Here is a 16470-nt window from a genome sequence, read left to right on the forward strand (position 1 = left end):
CCACCTCATTTTTTGGACACCACTCAGACAGCCAGCAATTCAAGGAGAAAATGCGGCTAAACATGTCACTCCCGGTCCGATTGGGGAGGGGCCCAGAGAAAACTACAGAGTCCGACATTGTTTTTGCAAAGTTACACACCGATTTAATGTTAATTTTAGTGACCTCCGATTGGCGTAACCGGGTGTCATTACTGCCGACGTGAATTACAACCTTACCAAATTTACGCTTAGCCTTAGCCAGCAGTTTCAAATTTCCTTCAATGTCGCCTGCTCTGGCCCCCGGAAGACAATTGACTATGGTTGCTGGTGTCGCTAACTTCACATTTCTCAAAACAGAGTCGCCAATAACCAGAGTTTGATCCTCGGCGGGTGTGTCGTCGAGTGGGGAAAAACGGTTAGAGATGTGAACGGGTTGGCGGTGTACACGGGGCTTCTGTTTAGGGCTACGCTTCCTCCTCACAGTCACCCAGTCAGCCTGCTTTCCCGGCTGCTCGGGATCTGCCAGGGGGGAACTAACGGCGGCTAAGCTACCTTGGTCCGCACCAACTACAGGGGCCTGGCTAACTGTAGAATTTTCCACGGTGCGGAGCCGAGTCTCCAATTCGCCCAGCCTGGCCTCCAAAGCTACGAATAAGCTACACTTATTACAAGTACCGTTACTGCTAAAGGAGGCCGAGGAATAACTAAACATTTCACACCCAGAGCAGAAAAGTGCGGGAGAGACAGGAGAAGCCGCCATGCTAAATCGGCTAAGAGCTAGTAGCTACGCTAAGCTAGCGGATTCCTAAAAACACGCAAAGTGAATAATGTGTAAATAATTTAGAGGTGACTCAGCAGAAGGAGTGCTTTAGTTAAGGCACGTAAAGATTACACTGGGAAACAAATCGTAATCTAGATAACTAGATCAATCTAACTGCGCAGATTAAACAGCTAACAGATACAGAAAAACACCGCTGTGCTCCGGAACAGGAAGTGATACAATACCGCAGTGAGAGCCAACCACCAGTAGAGGCACCTCTTCCAAACGTTGTAATACAGACAACAAACCAAAACTTTTTTTTCTCGCAAAATGAGACATCGTTCATGTTTTATCAATTACAGCCTGCCGGTTGAGCTCAGCTCAGAGGCTATGCAGTCACATTTGTGCCATTAATATCTGAAAGTAAATGCTTTTGACAAAAACTACAGATTTTGTTTATTTCTATTTATGTCCAGAGACCAATTTCATATTTATTTACTTTAAGACTCAACAAAATGTTGTTGACATAGAAAACCTGTAAAGCCTACTTTTAGTACACAGAAAATTCACAGGAGCTATTGATCTGGGAATGGATAAGGAATCGGATCAATAAGTGGGATAATGACATTGATAGATAAAATCTTATCAATATCACTCGTACCGTACTTGTAGAGGGTAAATTGCGCTCTACGAGTGCGGTGCTCTAGTTTGTTTAGTTTTTACTCCCTCTCCATGACTTGTTAACACATAAAGCTACATGTTCACATTTCTATTCTACACACCTCAGAGGTGGTTTTGAAATGGAGATAGCTGAAAAAGAAGAATTAGGAGCCAAAGAAAAGGAGAGTGACAGTGGTAAAGATCTACAGACTTACCTTGATAGAATTGTCCCTAAGGCCACTGATGATCTTGTCATCATCATACTGGAGACAGTAAACCCCTTTACTATTCTCTGAGCGACACTGAATCCTCTGCAAGTTGTGTCTGCCGCATCGCCAATTAGCCTCAATAGTCTGGAGGGAAGAGTGGTTTAGAAGAAAAATAAAATGCACATCAGAAGGTATTCAAAGGCCAACACAGAAGAACCCTGCAGATTTACTCAGCCAAGATAAGAAGAAATCCACAGAGTTCAAAAGGGGAAAAAAAAAAGACAGTTTATTTATTAAACTCCGAAAAACACATACGTTACTCAAGTAAAGTTGAACGCTTCGCCACCCTCTGAGCAAACACATTGGCAACAGTGATAAATGGTAAATGGACTGCATTTATATAGCCCTTTTCCATCTGCATCAGACGCTCAAAGCACTTTATAATGTCTCACATTCGCCCTGATGTGAGGGTGCTGCCATACAAGGTACTCACTACACACTGGAAGCAACTAGGGGATTAAGAACCTTTCCCAAGGGTCCTTAGTGATTTTCCGGTCAGGCTGGGACTTGAACCGAGGCTCCTCTGGTCTCAAGCCCAACGCTTAACCACTAGACCATCACCTCCCAGTGATAAAAGGGAAAGACTCCCTCAGGTGCTTTGATTATAGGAAGAAACCTCATGCAGACCAGATTCAATGGGATGCCCATCTGCTATGGCGATACCAATAACAATGCCGTTCTTATAACAGATGTGAAATCAAGTGAGGCATTTTTGTTACCTCCGGCAACAAAGTTGGGTGGAAGTTAGTTTTCCACAACATCGTTATGATCAATACCGAAATCTCTTACCTCTATGTCTTGGATGATCTTAGGATAAAGGGAGTGATAATACGAGTTGGGTGGGACTTCAGCTGTGCGGTTCTTAAACAGATATTTCTCCCTAACAGAGAAATTAAGGCGAGAGAGTGAACAAGTGAGAGAGAAAGAAAAAGACAAGCTTGTGAGTCTTCTCCTCTTAAAACCATGAAATCAAAAAAACAAAAGAAACAACAACAACAAAAAAATGCTCAACCATTAACTATCATTAACAAGAATCCAGTTCATTTCCTCGGCAGTGTTAATTGCTTTATTGGTTCTTCATTTAATTTTGTGGATGTGTGTATCCATGCTCACCACTGGTGTCTCTCAGACAGGCCTTTCCAAAGTGGGTCGGTGCGGACCATACGTTCAATAAGTTTCTTCCACAGCATGCCCTCAGAGATGACCCTCTGCCATTCCTTACACACCAACTCTGCTGAGCACAGTGAACGTGCGTCCAGGAAAGACAAAATGTTCTCCGCTATGTGATCCAGGCCTTGAGCTGGAAAGTGAGAAGCAAGGAGATAATTATGTGTTTGCGTATTTAAAGCTTACCTTTTCTTGAGGGGGTCAAAAACAACTTCAAAGCATTTGTCATCACATTTATTTGGCATTGCAAAGCATATTTGCAGGGGCAACTGCAACATGTACAATGAAAATAGAATAAGGCCAAAAACCTATGCATTCTTCTTCATTTTCAGAAGCATGATCTTTGTCGGAGGATCTTGTTCATAAATTAAAGATGCAGTCATGGCTTTTGACTGTGACAAAGCCCCCTCAACATCCCTTTATTAAAATAAAAAAATACTTACAAGGATTCTGTTACTTTTAACTTCTAGTCATGCTCAAATGACATCAATCAATCAATATTTATTGACATCTATAACCCTTTACAGCAGCCAGATGGTGTCCAAAGAGTAAAATCAAACATCAAGAAGTGACAAAAATAAAACAAACATAAAATAGAATTAACTTAAAATGGCACATAAAAAAACATGTCACAGTTGGAGTCATGCAAGAGAAGACTGGTTAACACCAGCGTAAAATGCATTACAGAAGATATGAAGATCACATCTATGAAGAAAGGGTTTGAATTTAGCCAGGACACGTAGCTGGAAAAAAGTTGCTTTGACAACATTGTTTATCTGTTGACTGAACGTCAAACAGCTATCAAATATCACTCCTAAATTCTTGACAGCTAGTTTTAAATAATTAGCCAGCACACCAAAGTTAGACAGTACAACATTAAGCTTGCCAGAATGTCCAAACACAATTGTCTCTGTTTTACCATTAGTCAGGTCAAGGAAATTTTGGGACAGCCACTACTTTACATCATGAATATAATTAAATAATGACAACAAAGTAAAGCATTAGTTCTATTAGTCGTCAAAGGCAGATAGATTTGCAGATCATCCGCATAACAATGAAAGGACAGGTTGTACTGGGCTATAATTGACTCCAACGACAACATCATTCATTCATTCATCTTCTACCGCTTAATCCAGTTATGGGTCGTGGGGGGCTGGAGCCTATCCCAGCAGTCACAGGGCGTGAGGCGGGGACCACCCAGGACAGGACGCCAGTCTGTCGCAGGGCCACAAACAGACAAACAAACACAGACCCACCCACACACACACACCTATGGAAAATCTACCTAACCCGCATGTCTTTGGATGTGGGAGGAAACCGGAGCACCCGGAGGAAACCCACGCAAACACGGGGAGAACATGCAAACTCCACACAGAAAGGCCACGGGAATAGAACCCACAACCTTCTCACTGTGAGGCAACAGTGCTAACCACTAAGCCACCCCAACAGCAACATGTACAATGAAAATAGAATAGGGCCAAAAATAGAACCCTGTGGCACTCCACAGCAAAGAGGAGCAATTGATGAGGAGAGGTCACCAATCATAATGGAAAAAACTCTTGTCAGCCAAATACGACTTAAACCACTTAATTGCAGTACCATGAATGCCAATAAGATGCTCTAACCAGGAAACAAGGACTATGTGATCCACAATATCAAAGGCTGCTGTATGATCCAACAGAACCAGCATAGCAGGATTCCCTGCATCCACAAAGAGTGATGTCATTATGTACTTTTAAAAGTGCTGAGACAGTGCTGCATTGTACTATAAATCCAGACTGGAATTTTTCAAGAATGTGATTGTCTTCTAAAAATAATTAACTGTATAACTAACTGATGAGTCGAGGTTAGGTTTTTTAAGAAGGGGTCGAACCAGAACATGTTTAAAAGACAAGAGTTGATAAAAGTTAGGAGATCCAACCAGACAGTATTAAAAACCTCTTTCAGCACCTGATTAAATTAATCAAGTGATGTAACGTGTAACACCTCTACTTTTTACTCAAGGAGTATACAAACATGCAGATGTCACCACAACACTGATCCAGTGTGATGAGAGTGTCATGCAGCACATGCTGTGGTCAGATATGACCTATCCAAATTAAGAGACTGGAAAGGTGTTACATGCTGAAAGCTTGCCATTTATCCAATTTGCAAAAAACGTGCACATCCCAACAAGTCAACCCACTTTCTTTCACTGCATCAATGAATGTGGATCTGCCAAACGTACAGCAGTGTGCAGGTTTTGTTGTGATCATTTTAAAATTATTTTTATCATTACTACAAAAGCGTTTTCACATTTGGCCTGTGCAGACATAAAGGATAAAATTCTCTGCATTTTGATTTATGTGAAAACTCCAAAAGACTTCTCATTTGTGCCCTTTGGAGGCCTTTTGAATTTTGCGTTGTCAGACCATTAAAAAAACATGAAAGCATGTTTTCCAAGGACACAAAGGAGCTTTACAATCCTCGCACTGCACACGACAGGACTGACTTTTTCCACAATGAATTATTGAATTCATTTGGGATGTTTTCTGGACCCTACTCTGTTCAGTGCTAGCATTGATTGGATGTTGGGTAAAGTCATTTAGTGCAGTGACTTGGATGATTTTATCAGTGAAGAAAGGTTCACTGTAACTTTACAAACAATGCTGTGGTCTTTGTAGAATCAATGACTGCCCTGATTGCAGCACATAATTAGATGAGTGAGGAGTCAGAGTGTCTGGGTTTGCAGTAGACATGGATCAAGACCAACATCCAGGCAAAAGTATTTCTGTATGTGATGAAAGTGACAAACATACTGAGAAATTCAGTTATCTCTGCAGTGACATTTATGTCTGTGGGAGCATGGCTTTTGAGCATGCAAGATGTCCCTGGGAAGCATTTATAAGGGACTTAATTGTTATGGCTCCATAAATGGAGTCAAAAGAATGAATGATCAGGTCTTTAGGGTCCTGGTTCTTCCCGTCATATGGTATGGATGTGGGACTTCTACTCGAGACAGTGACCGAAGGGACTGAGTGGATGTCTTTAGTTCCGGATATCTGGAAAATCATTTGGCATAACTGAAATAACTGTTGTATCAGTTTCTGATGATGCATACAACTTGCATTGTGAGGGAATGTCAGATACGACACTACTGCCATTTTGTGAACAACTGAGTGCACAGGTACCTCACTAGAAAAGACTATGAAGTCACCTATGTGTTACCAAGCTTGGACATACTAAATATGAGGGTCACTTTTAATACAAATAATCACTTTTGCAGCCAGTTTTCTTAAAAAAAAGAAAAAGAAAAAAAAAGGCATGGGATTGATACATAAACATTACCAAGTCACTGAATACGTAAAGGACTTAATTTACATCAACTATAAAGAAAAATCCATCTGGAGTAGAAACTTCTCAAAAACTGTGTGACCATGCAAGACCCCAAGACAACTCTGAAGTGATTATAGGGTTCTGTGGCTGGGACTGGATAAACTGCACATGTTGCACGTTTTATTTTTTGATTTGAATAGTTATTTAGTTGATAGCTTTATTAAAAATAAATAAATAAATGTTCTGCAGACAAGACTGCAGATCTACTCGAGACAAATTGCTGAACTTACATGTCTCCATTGTCTGTGTTTGCTTATTTGCTACTAAACTGTTGTATTTTGTCAGATGCAAAAAAAACAAAACAAAACAAAAAAAACAACAACAAAAAAAACCCTACCATGTTATCTGAAATATATATAAAATTGCTTATTGGCCACCCTGCTCTTTAAAGATTGGCATCAGCTCTTGAAAAATGTACAGTCAGAAATGTAATTTGGGCAGAGTAACAGATGCTCTGTTTGATATATGAACCAGTTATTTGTTACTACTGCACAGCTCCTTTCCTCCATGCTCATGCACTCATGAGTCTGATCATAGAATTCACTTACATGTACACTTCCAATGTGTGAACACAAAGCAAAGTTGTCTAATTTCTTAAATTGATTTAATCATTTGGTTCTTTTAAAATGATTACACGTGAAGTCATCATCTCCAGTTACTAAGAAATATTAGTATTGAAATTTTTATTAACTGTCATTTTTATTGATTAACTGCCTTATTTATCCTGCTTTATTACACCAGCTAATAGAGCAATACAACCAATTTCGTGCATGCAGTTTCAAAATCGACTTCCGCACATTCAAAGTAGAACAGAACACAACACACTGCACAAGCAAACAAACAAAACAAACAACAGCAGAACATGTCAGCAAGAAAGTGCAAATCAGTCATGACTGACTAATGGCGTGGCACATATAATTAAAAAAAATAATAAAAAAATAATAATAATAGAAATAGACCTGCAGCTGAGATCTGCAATACCATTTGAGAAGATTGAGACTCATTTGTATCACAGTAGTCTGGACGTTACATCAGGTTTCGAAATGCATTCTCCACAAAGAGTAACGGATGGCGAGAAACCCATCAGACACAAGCTTTGTTTCCACAGGGAACAAATATAGAAAATGAGGTATTATTTGAAAAGATGAGATATGAAAATGATTACAATCTCTGTTAGGCTTTTAATTAATTAATTAAGCCCTTTGCCAATACAGTAAACATAAATAAGTTTAGGCAATGTGTGAAGATGCGCCAATATCCCAGGTCTCTTCTTGTGACAGTGCTGGTGCTCATGTTTAATTAGTTTAATCTTTAATCTAGCCTTTTTGGACTTAGCTGTCAGGGGTGTGCCTGTGTGTGATCAAACTGTTGAACTGGTTTATAGATTCTGTTATCTTTTCAGTGATGTCTTTCAGTGTCTCTTGGTCTTTGAGGTTGAGAAACACGTGACCTTATGGTGTCAATGAGGTCCATAAACAGAAGAGTCTGATGATAATACCTTTGCATGAGAACAGAGGGCTAAGTCTTTAGGGCCCTGACGCACCGTGTTTTACTATGTTGCTGCCAGACTATACCTCTGTCAAGGATGTAATGCTCCATTTGTGTCACTCATTAAATCGGAAATGATAACATCAATGTGATCAGCCATCACAGAATGCAACAGCCACCCCATAGACGATGTTACGTGCGCAATACCTGGTTCTCCTTTGGAACAGTTCACGAGTGCTGAAAGGCATTCAGCTGCAGTCTCTCGTAACTACTCAGTATTCAAAGTAAAGTAAGATTGTGCAAAAGCAACAATTAATAAATGAGATGAGGAAACAGTCAGTTCATCTGAAACAAATAAATGACTACTGTAAAATTTGCACAAAGAAACTACGCCGTAGGGAGTGCATACAGCACTCTGGTAAACTCAAACCTTGATTTCTTGTTTCTACAACAACTGTTTTTCTGTGCAACACTATCATGTGGCTAGTGATGCAATAGAAAAACATTTGGATGAACTCTGTCCAATCACAGCCATTGATGAGTGCAACTGTGAAGCAGTTACCAAATGTCTCTTGGTGGTCTGCCTCATGCAATGTCACTCGACTTTTGAGGACGACCGCTTTAAGCCTGGTTTACACGACAGGATTTTAAAATTATCTTTACGTTTCCAAAACCCAAGAGACCACACACATGAAGACAAAAACATCATAGATCTAACAGGTTTGGTCGTATAGTGTGTGGTGTCCAGCCACACGGTAAGAACACCACCACCACACACGAACAGATTTCACACACGAACATTTCCAGCTCAGACAGGAAATCTCGCAAAATCTCTCGAGATTAAACATGACTTCAGAGTAAACAAATGGAGATACTTTGTGGACTATTTAAAACAGAGGAAAAAACATGATACAAAATGAAAAGGCATTCTTTAAAGGAGTGGAGACAGCACGACCGCCGAACTTTCTGGTAAGTCAGAACAGCTGTTTTGATTTTATTTTCCGCTCCGTGCATCCATCACCTCCCTTTCTGATTGACTGCACGTCACATTCAGCAGGCTGCATGCTCGTTTGTGGTCGGAGGACACCATACATGCTGCGATATCGGGCCAAGACAACCCAACATGTTGAATATCCCCGATTTGTGATCAGAGCGCCCCTGACATCATTCAGAGCAGATCAGAGCGCTTTTAACACACCACACATGGCAGGAATATCTGACAAGATTATCTTTAGCGTCATCACGATTGTCAGGGTGTCCTTAAGGTTGTCGGAAGGGGAAGATCGGGTCCGGTATCGGTCTACTTATCCTGCTGTGTGAACCGGGCCTTAGGCTGATATGCCATGCTGTGCTGCATCTGTTCCATCTCTCAACAACTGGCTTTACTGAACTCCAAGGAGAACATAACACTTAAAAATCAGCACTATACCCTTTATGGCCAAGGAATAACTGTGCATTTGCATTTGTACCTGGCAGCGCTGTGATGAAGTCCCTCTGTAGCATGGGTTTGAGGTAGGAGTTGATGTGGCCATGCTGATAGTGGCACATACGGGAAATCAGACGTTCAACAAACTCCACCTGGTCAGCCTCTGACCACTGGTCAAACAGGGCGATGCAATGTTCCTTCTCCTTTTCATAATTACCCTCTGATGGACGTTTTCGGGATCCCACAACTGGACCATTACTAAGCTGCTGAGAGCAGAGATACAAAAGATTTATTAAATGTGAGAAAAAAAAAATCAAGGCATACAATTCTGCAAGTTATTTCTATCATTAAAGCATTTGATTTAGTTCTATTTAACACACAGTACTGTATAAATGCATAAGGACCATTTAACACACAGAGACTCTTTCATCCATTTCTTCAACACTGCAAAACAGATTAACCTTTTGTCTCTTATCTTAATACTCCAATCAAATGAAGTCACAAAGACATGACAGGAACATCCCTCGTCTGTCAGAGGTAATTTCGGATGACCATTATTATCCTGGCAAAGATATCTTTCCAGGTATTTAGTAACACATATTATATATATATATATATATATATATATATATATATATATATATAAAAAATAACATTTAATAACAGTAATTTGGGGAGTACTGAACCCAAATCTGGTGTTAGTTTTTGCCAATCACATAACGCTTTCAAGATATGAAAACAATTTGTTTTAATTTGATATTTTTTTTGCCAGAAAAAAAAAAAAGTTGTGTTTAAACACCCATATATGGAATAATGTTTGCAATGGAAGACAGCTACTCTCTCAAAAATGTATTTCCAAAACTAGTCTTATGCTAGCACCCTTTTTGAGCATTACTGACCACAGTATACAAATACTAAATAAGTGAAGTATATTGAAAAAAAAAAATACAATCTGGAGCATTATCCTCCTCACGGGTAAGGCACCACTGAAAATCTAATTTTTTCGTTAGTTTTGTGTCTTTTTCACAGAATTTAATTCTCAGCTTTTAACCAAAAGCATGCAAAAAATACACAAAAAACTAATACTATCATAATGGTCAGTAGTGTTGCATAAATCCAACATACAAACATATCTCAGCACAAAAGCAGTCACATTAAAACATAAATTTTCTTTTTGCAGCTGATCTCTTATGAACTTCATAAGGGACATCTCTCATCAAAGTCCAGCAGTAATCTGCCATGTTGCAGTTCCATCAACCTTGGTAATGTTCTTCCATCACTCTGATGTACTGATGGAAACACTCGCCCTGCTCCTCATTTACATCGCCAGAGTTCTCAGGAAACTCGCTCAGGTGGCTGTGCACGTAGTGCACTTTAATGCTCATCCTACTCTCTAGTTCTTACAGGCGGAGGAGAAGCTCCTCCAGCATCATAATTGTCAGCTTTCTTATTGCCAAGAAGGTTATACACCACATTAGCAAATGCATTCCAAACTTTGTTCTGGTCACCAAGTGGTACTCCGAAATAAGTAAGGTACACTCTTTTGATAAAAGTATTGATGTTATGTCTTTAAGGTGATAAAGTGAAACAACCACAGCTATAACAAAATATATATGGGTCGTAGACATGTTAACTACCTTAGCGTAAAGAAGAATCAGGACAAAGTCTTCAAAAAGGCTTCACTAAACTGTAAATTGCTAAACCTGTCACACAATAACAGAAACTTTTGCGGTTAGTCAAACATATGTTTACAAATGACAAAATTTCTTAACCATGCTACTTTGTCTGGAAACAGCCATTTTTCTAACTTTGTGGCTTGTGGCAGCAAAAGCTGCAGTGCTTGATAGTGCACGATTAGTGGTGTCAAACTCGTGAGTGAATGAGCAACATGCAGATTGCAAATAAAACGATGTGACAGAGGAAATCTGAGCTCAGATTCAGCACCCCAAAACTGAGTTCTCAAAGTCAATGCAAGAAAAAAATTTTATTTTTTGTTGACCAGTTATTAATTGTGCATGCCACTCTGTATGAAAAAAAAAATGGAACAAACATAACCACACAAGAGAGCGAGACATTCATACATTTTCTATATCCTCTTACTCCAATCACAGGACCACACATAGACAGAAGAACTCACACACTCACATCCACAACAATTTAAAGTTTCCAATTCACCTAACATGTATGTCTTTGGAAGTAGGAGGAAGCTGGAGCACCCGGAGGGAGCCCAAGCAAACACAGAGAGAACATTCAAATTCCACGCAGAAAAGCCCCAGGTAGGAAGAGACATCACAATCTTCTTGATGTGAGGCATCAGTGCTAACCACTTATCCACCATGCAGCCCATGAGCGAGGCAGAGAAAAATAAATAAATAATAATAAAAAAAATTTATTCCCACAATTTGGGTACTTGACTCTTCTTTCCATTTAAGTTCAAACTGCTGCTGTCAGGATGCTTTCACACCTGTTTGTCTGAACCAGTGACCAAATTCTCACCATGTCGCACTGATACCTAGTTTTAGTTTGCTTTAATGTGATATTTCTAGGCAGACCGGTGTGTAAGGAAATATACAATATGTGAACACGCTATCACCTCATTGGTCCAAAGTTCTGTATTTCACTAATTCATATACCTCATGTACAACTTATCTTCAATCTGTTTGTCTGTTTCAAACATTTTTTTCTCTTATTGCACATTTTATTACTGTGAATTATTTAGTGTTTAGTCTATATTTATACATGCCACACAGAGAAAGTGCAGCTCAAACCGAAGTCAGATTCCTTGTATTCTGTGGATACTCGACGATTAAAGCCTATTCTGATTCTGAAATTGTAAGTGTGAAAATATCCTCAATTCATAAGCATCTGACAACACTGTGCTTTAGGTGACCAACAACTCTGGGATACTTGCTTACACTCCCAAAATCCACAGTCATGCAGAGGCAGTGGGCTACTGTCATAATGCAGCTAGAGCTTGTGCCAAACATGGTTAAGTTTCTGACCATTTTCCATTCAGCTGAAACACCCTAAATTAGGATTAACAAAGATCTGTACAGTCACTTTGCAGAAAACATAGTTAATGCAAAATTATTTAGTAACATCCTTTTTTTCCTGTTATTAATTGTGCTGTTGTTCCAAAGTAGTAGTTATTGCTTACAGATGTCAAAATACTCCACTAAAAAGGCAAAATAAAGCGTTTCTTATAGCCAAAGGCAGCAACAGTGCAGCATCAAGAAGTATGTCAATTGTTTCAATGCAATCCACATTGATAACAAATACTGACTTATTTGTAAAGGGAATATTTGTCTCTCACACACACACAAATCTTTGATTTTTTGGATGAGCGGTGGCCTAAAGATTTGAGAAGTGAGTTTGTGACTAAAGGCTCATAGGTTCAATTCCCCAATCACGAGGGGCCTCATGTACAAAGCGTGCGTATGCACAAAAACCTGGCAAACGCCCGTCTCCACGTCCACGTGCAAATGTCTCAAAAGTGACGTGAGCGTGGAAATGTGCGGTGCGTCACGCAATAATCTTGGCTGACGTACACACGTTTCTACTGCTACTGTTCCAATGTGGACATGTAAAGGTGATGCTGGGAACTGTTAATAGTGTGAAAACCAGAAGTCATCAGAGTGACGTGCACATCAGTGACAGTGATGCGCAATTAACACACCCACGTGTTTGCAATTATATGGATGGATATAAAAGCATGTGCAAAGTGATGAGTAAAATGGCACTAACAGTGGCTGTTAGCGTTGTTAGAGGACCTTGCAAATGGTGCAATCTGACGTGAGCATGTATTCAGGGAACAAGGACTTACTTCCAAATGAGGATAACTGCTCATAAACAGATTTCGAAGGCCGCCGTTACTGGAGTTGCGCACAGAACTGCAGCTGGCTCAGAGCGCAATACGATGTGGACCCAGGGTTGGGGTTGTGCGCACACACGTGCTGACCACGCTGGGCATCCTGGCATCAAGGGCATTCCAGCATAAGCTGGCTGATGAGTCAGGAGTGTGCCAGCTTGCGCTGAGCCACATCAGCTGAATGGAACGCAATCATCCAAAAGTCATCCAGGTACATTCCAACATTACAGCGCATTTTGCAGCAAGAGCCGGTTTCCCAAATGTAATCAGAGCTGTTAACTGAGTTTGTTTATGTTAATAGGAAACATTTTCATTCCATCAATGTTCAAATCATATGTGATGTGCAAATTTGCATCAGGCAGCTGGCACGGCACGTCATGGGGGCTGTTTGTGTTTCAACAGCTTATTCGTGTAACCAGAGCAGACACATTTGGGCATGTGCGCATTCAAATATGTTTTTAATTATAATTATTAATGTCTTTTTTTTTTTTTGCTTGATGGTGAGCTTCAGAGCTTCTTAACAGGCTTCCTGTGTTCCGTATTTGTCAATAAACGTGTCTGTAAACTGTGAACGTCACACTGTCAGCAGAGGCGCCCCTCATGTTTTTAATGTCAGTGTGTGCGTGCTGTTTTGCATGTCGGCCTCACACACACACACACGCTCCGCAGCTCCCACTAACATTTTTCCAGTTTCATGATTAATCCATTTAACAATGTACCGAATAAACTGTCCCTGCATGTCACCATGTAATTTCCAGTCATCTATAGCATAATTTCTTTTCTGTGTTCATATTGTCTGATGTGATGTCGTGGGGAATCCCTGCTCAATTCAACGTTTAGTGGGATGTACAAACAGAACATGCGTGGATTCATGCCTACGCACACTTTGATACATCTGAATATTTTTGTGCTTGCGCCAGATTCAGGGTTTTGGCGTATGTCATGTTTTAATAGAAAGTCCACGTTAGCCTATGTACATGAGGCCCCAGGGTGCCTGAGCAAGGTCCTTAATTCCCAAGCTGTTCCCAGGTGACCGGAGTGTGTGTGTGCCTTTGCATGTGAGAGAGAGGCATCATTGTAAAATTATGTCTGTATCAGATAGAAAAGCACAATATAAACAGTCCACTGACAGTGGTGCTCCAACCTCATGATACACAAATGGCACCACTAATATAACCCAGACCTAACCACTTAAGTCCACTGCAGATCAATTCTGATTGAGTTAACCAATTATTTATTTATTTTTATTTGGTATGAAAGCTAAGATGGGTGTTTTTTAGTCCATTTCCAAGCAACCTCTGCTGTGGAGATTTGTTTTTATTTTGACATTTAGAAATTTTTGGATAACGTCCTAATTAAAAAAAAAAAAAAAAAAAAAAAAAAAAGACTAACTGAAAATGCATAAAACTCCAAGGGTTCAGACTTTCAAGTGGTCCTGTATAAAATTAGGCCATATAAATATGCATCTTATTCAATGTATATGAGGAGTGACACAAAAATGTTACACATACCAACCTCTCTTTGATCCATAACGTGAACCATCATTTTTAATGTAAAAAACTAAATAAATACTGCACATCATGCACACTAACCAATAAATAAATAATCAATAATAATAATAAAAATAATGCATTCCATGCGCAACATACTGTCTGTACATCTCCAATAACATTAGGCCACATCTCTGTAATGCGGTTACACTGCCTTAATTTTGTTGTCAAACTATTTGCAACACACACATTTCTCTTGGCCCTAATGATAGTCTAAGACAACAAAATGGACCCACAACTCATATCAGTAATCACTGAGGCCAGAGAGCAGATTCTGACCATCATAAAATGGGGGGTTTTGTGCATGTCAATAACAGCTCAGCAATTCAATATATATGCATTTTTCCCTGTACAAGGGTGCATACACGGTGGGAGGTAGTGTCTTGGTAGACAAGTGATGTCTCATAAAAGGTGTGGGACCGCAGTAAGTCATGTACAACACAAGTTGTTCTACTCCACTCCAAGTTCAACCAAACTCTGGAGTCTACCACTGTTGTCCTGGCAAATATGCAACCAGTGAGCTAACTACTGTATTTGATGTCAACAGAAAAGTGACAACAATACCATAGAAGTTTGTAATATGTGTAGATATATGATGGAGGTGTACAATATAGTTTTAAAAAGTGACTGCATGGCAAAATATTAGCAACTCCAGAGAGATTCCAGGATCAAAGTGGCAAAGAATGTCAGCTATAAAAACACATGAAATGTAACAGTGATATGCACCGACCAAGGTGGAGGGCAGTGTGGGTCTAGAGGAAGCTGAGCAGTTATCAGATTGCAATGGTGGTGCAAATAAATGCTGATGAAGACTAAGCACCCCAAGACATGCACTGCTGAGTAAAAATATAATGCAATGTTAAAATACCCTCGACCGTATGAGCATTGTGTTCTTTATAATTTGCAGCTGTTTAATGAATTATTAAGATCCTATTGTCTTACGTACAATTTGTACATCTTCAATAAAGCCCCTCAATCAAAAACAATATTTACGTTTTAACTGCATCTACAGGAGGACTGTGTGTAAACATGAGCTTTTGACAAGAGTGGAAGTTGTGTAAGACAAAGAATATTTGCAAATCACCCTGTGCATTTGCAGGTATTAATGAGACAAATTTAACTAGGAAGTTAGCGGAAGTTAGTGTGCACACTAGTACCACAAAATGTCTTATAAATTACTCCAGAGGTGTTATCAGATTATAAAAACAAGTGTTTTCAGTTTTAGAAATGTTTATCCCTTTTATAAAATATATGACAAAGAGGATATATTGACACACAAAACAGTTTTGCAGCAAGCTACCAGCCTGTGACGTCACCATGCTAACATCTGCGAAATGTCTTGTAAATAAGTTCAGAGGCAATATTAGATTCCAAAAACAGGATTTTCAGTTTGAAAGTGCTTATTTTTGGCTTGCTTTTACAATCCCAATTCCAATGATGTTGAGACGTGTAAATTTTAAATAAAAACAGAATGATTCAAAAATCCTCTTCAACCTATATTCAATTGAATACACCACAAAGACAACATATTTAATGTTCAAACTGATAGACTTTGTTTTTGTGCAAATATTTGCTCATTTTCAAATGGATGCTTGCAACACAAAAAAAGCTGGGACAGTGGTATGTTTCCTGTTTCCTTCTGTGTTACATCACCTTTCCTTCTAACAACACTCAAGCTTTTGGGAACTGAGGACACTAACTGTTGAAGCTTTGTAGGTGGAATTCTTTCCCATTGTTGCTTGATGTACCACTTCAGTTGTTCAACATTCTGGAGTCTGTTGTCGTATTTTGCGCTTCATAATGCGCCACACATTTTCAATGGGCGACAGGTCTGGACTGCAGGCAGGCAGGCCAGTCTAGTACCTGCACTCTTTTACTATGAAGCCACGCTGTTGTAACACGTGCAGAATGTGACTTGGCATTGTCTT

General features: G+C 39.6%; 1 protein-coding gene across 4 annotated transcripts in view; it reads right to left on the reverse strand.

Moving 5' to 3' along the window:
* The window catches only part of fbxw11a (F-box and WD repeat domain containing 11a), a 69012-nt gene that overhangs the window by 36079 nt on the left and 16463 nt on the right, over window positions 1-16470 (reverse strand). For 2 of the 4 annotated variants that reach the window (XM_034181136.1, XM_034181134.1), the window contains 4 exons: window positions 9168-9387; window positions 2782-2968; window positions 2458-2548; window positions 1615-1752 (listed from right to left, as the gene is read on the reverse strand). In XM_034181136.1, coding sequence (XP_034037027.1) covers window positions 1615-1752; window positions 2458-2548; window positions 2782-2968; window positions 9168-9387 — 636 coding nt within the window. Of the gene's footprint in view, window positions 1-1614; window positions 1753-2457; window positions 2549-2781; window positions 2969-9167; window positions 9391-16470 lie in introns of all 4 variants that reach the window. The other 2 variants (XM_034181135.1, XM_034181133.1) reach the window with 1 other exon arrangement.

Source organism: Thalassophryne amazonica, chromosome 11 (assembly GCF_902500255.1).
Source record: "Thalassophryne amazonica chromosome 11, fThaAma1.1, whole genome shotgun sequence".
Taxonomy (NCBI): domain Eukaryota; kingdom Metazoa; phylum Chordata; class Actinopteri; order Batrachoidiformes; family Batrachoididae; genus Thalassophryne; species Thalassophryne amazonica.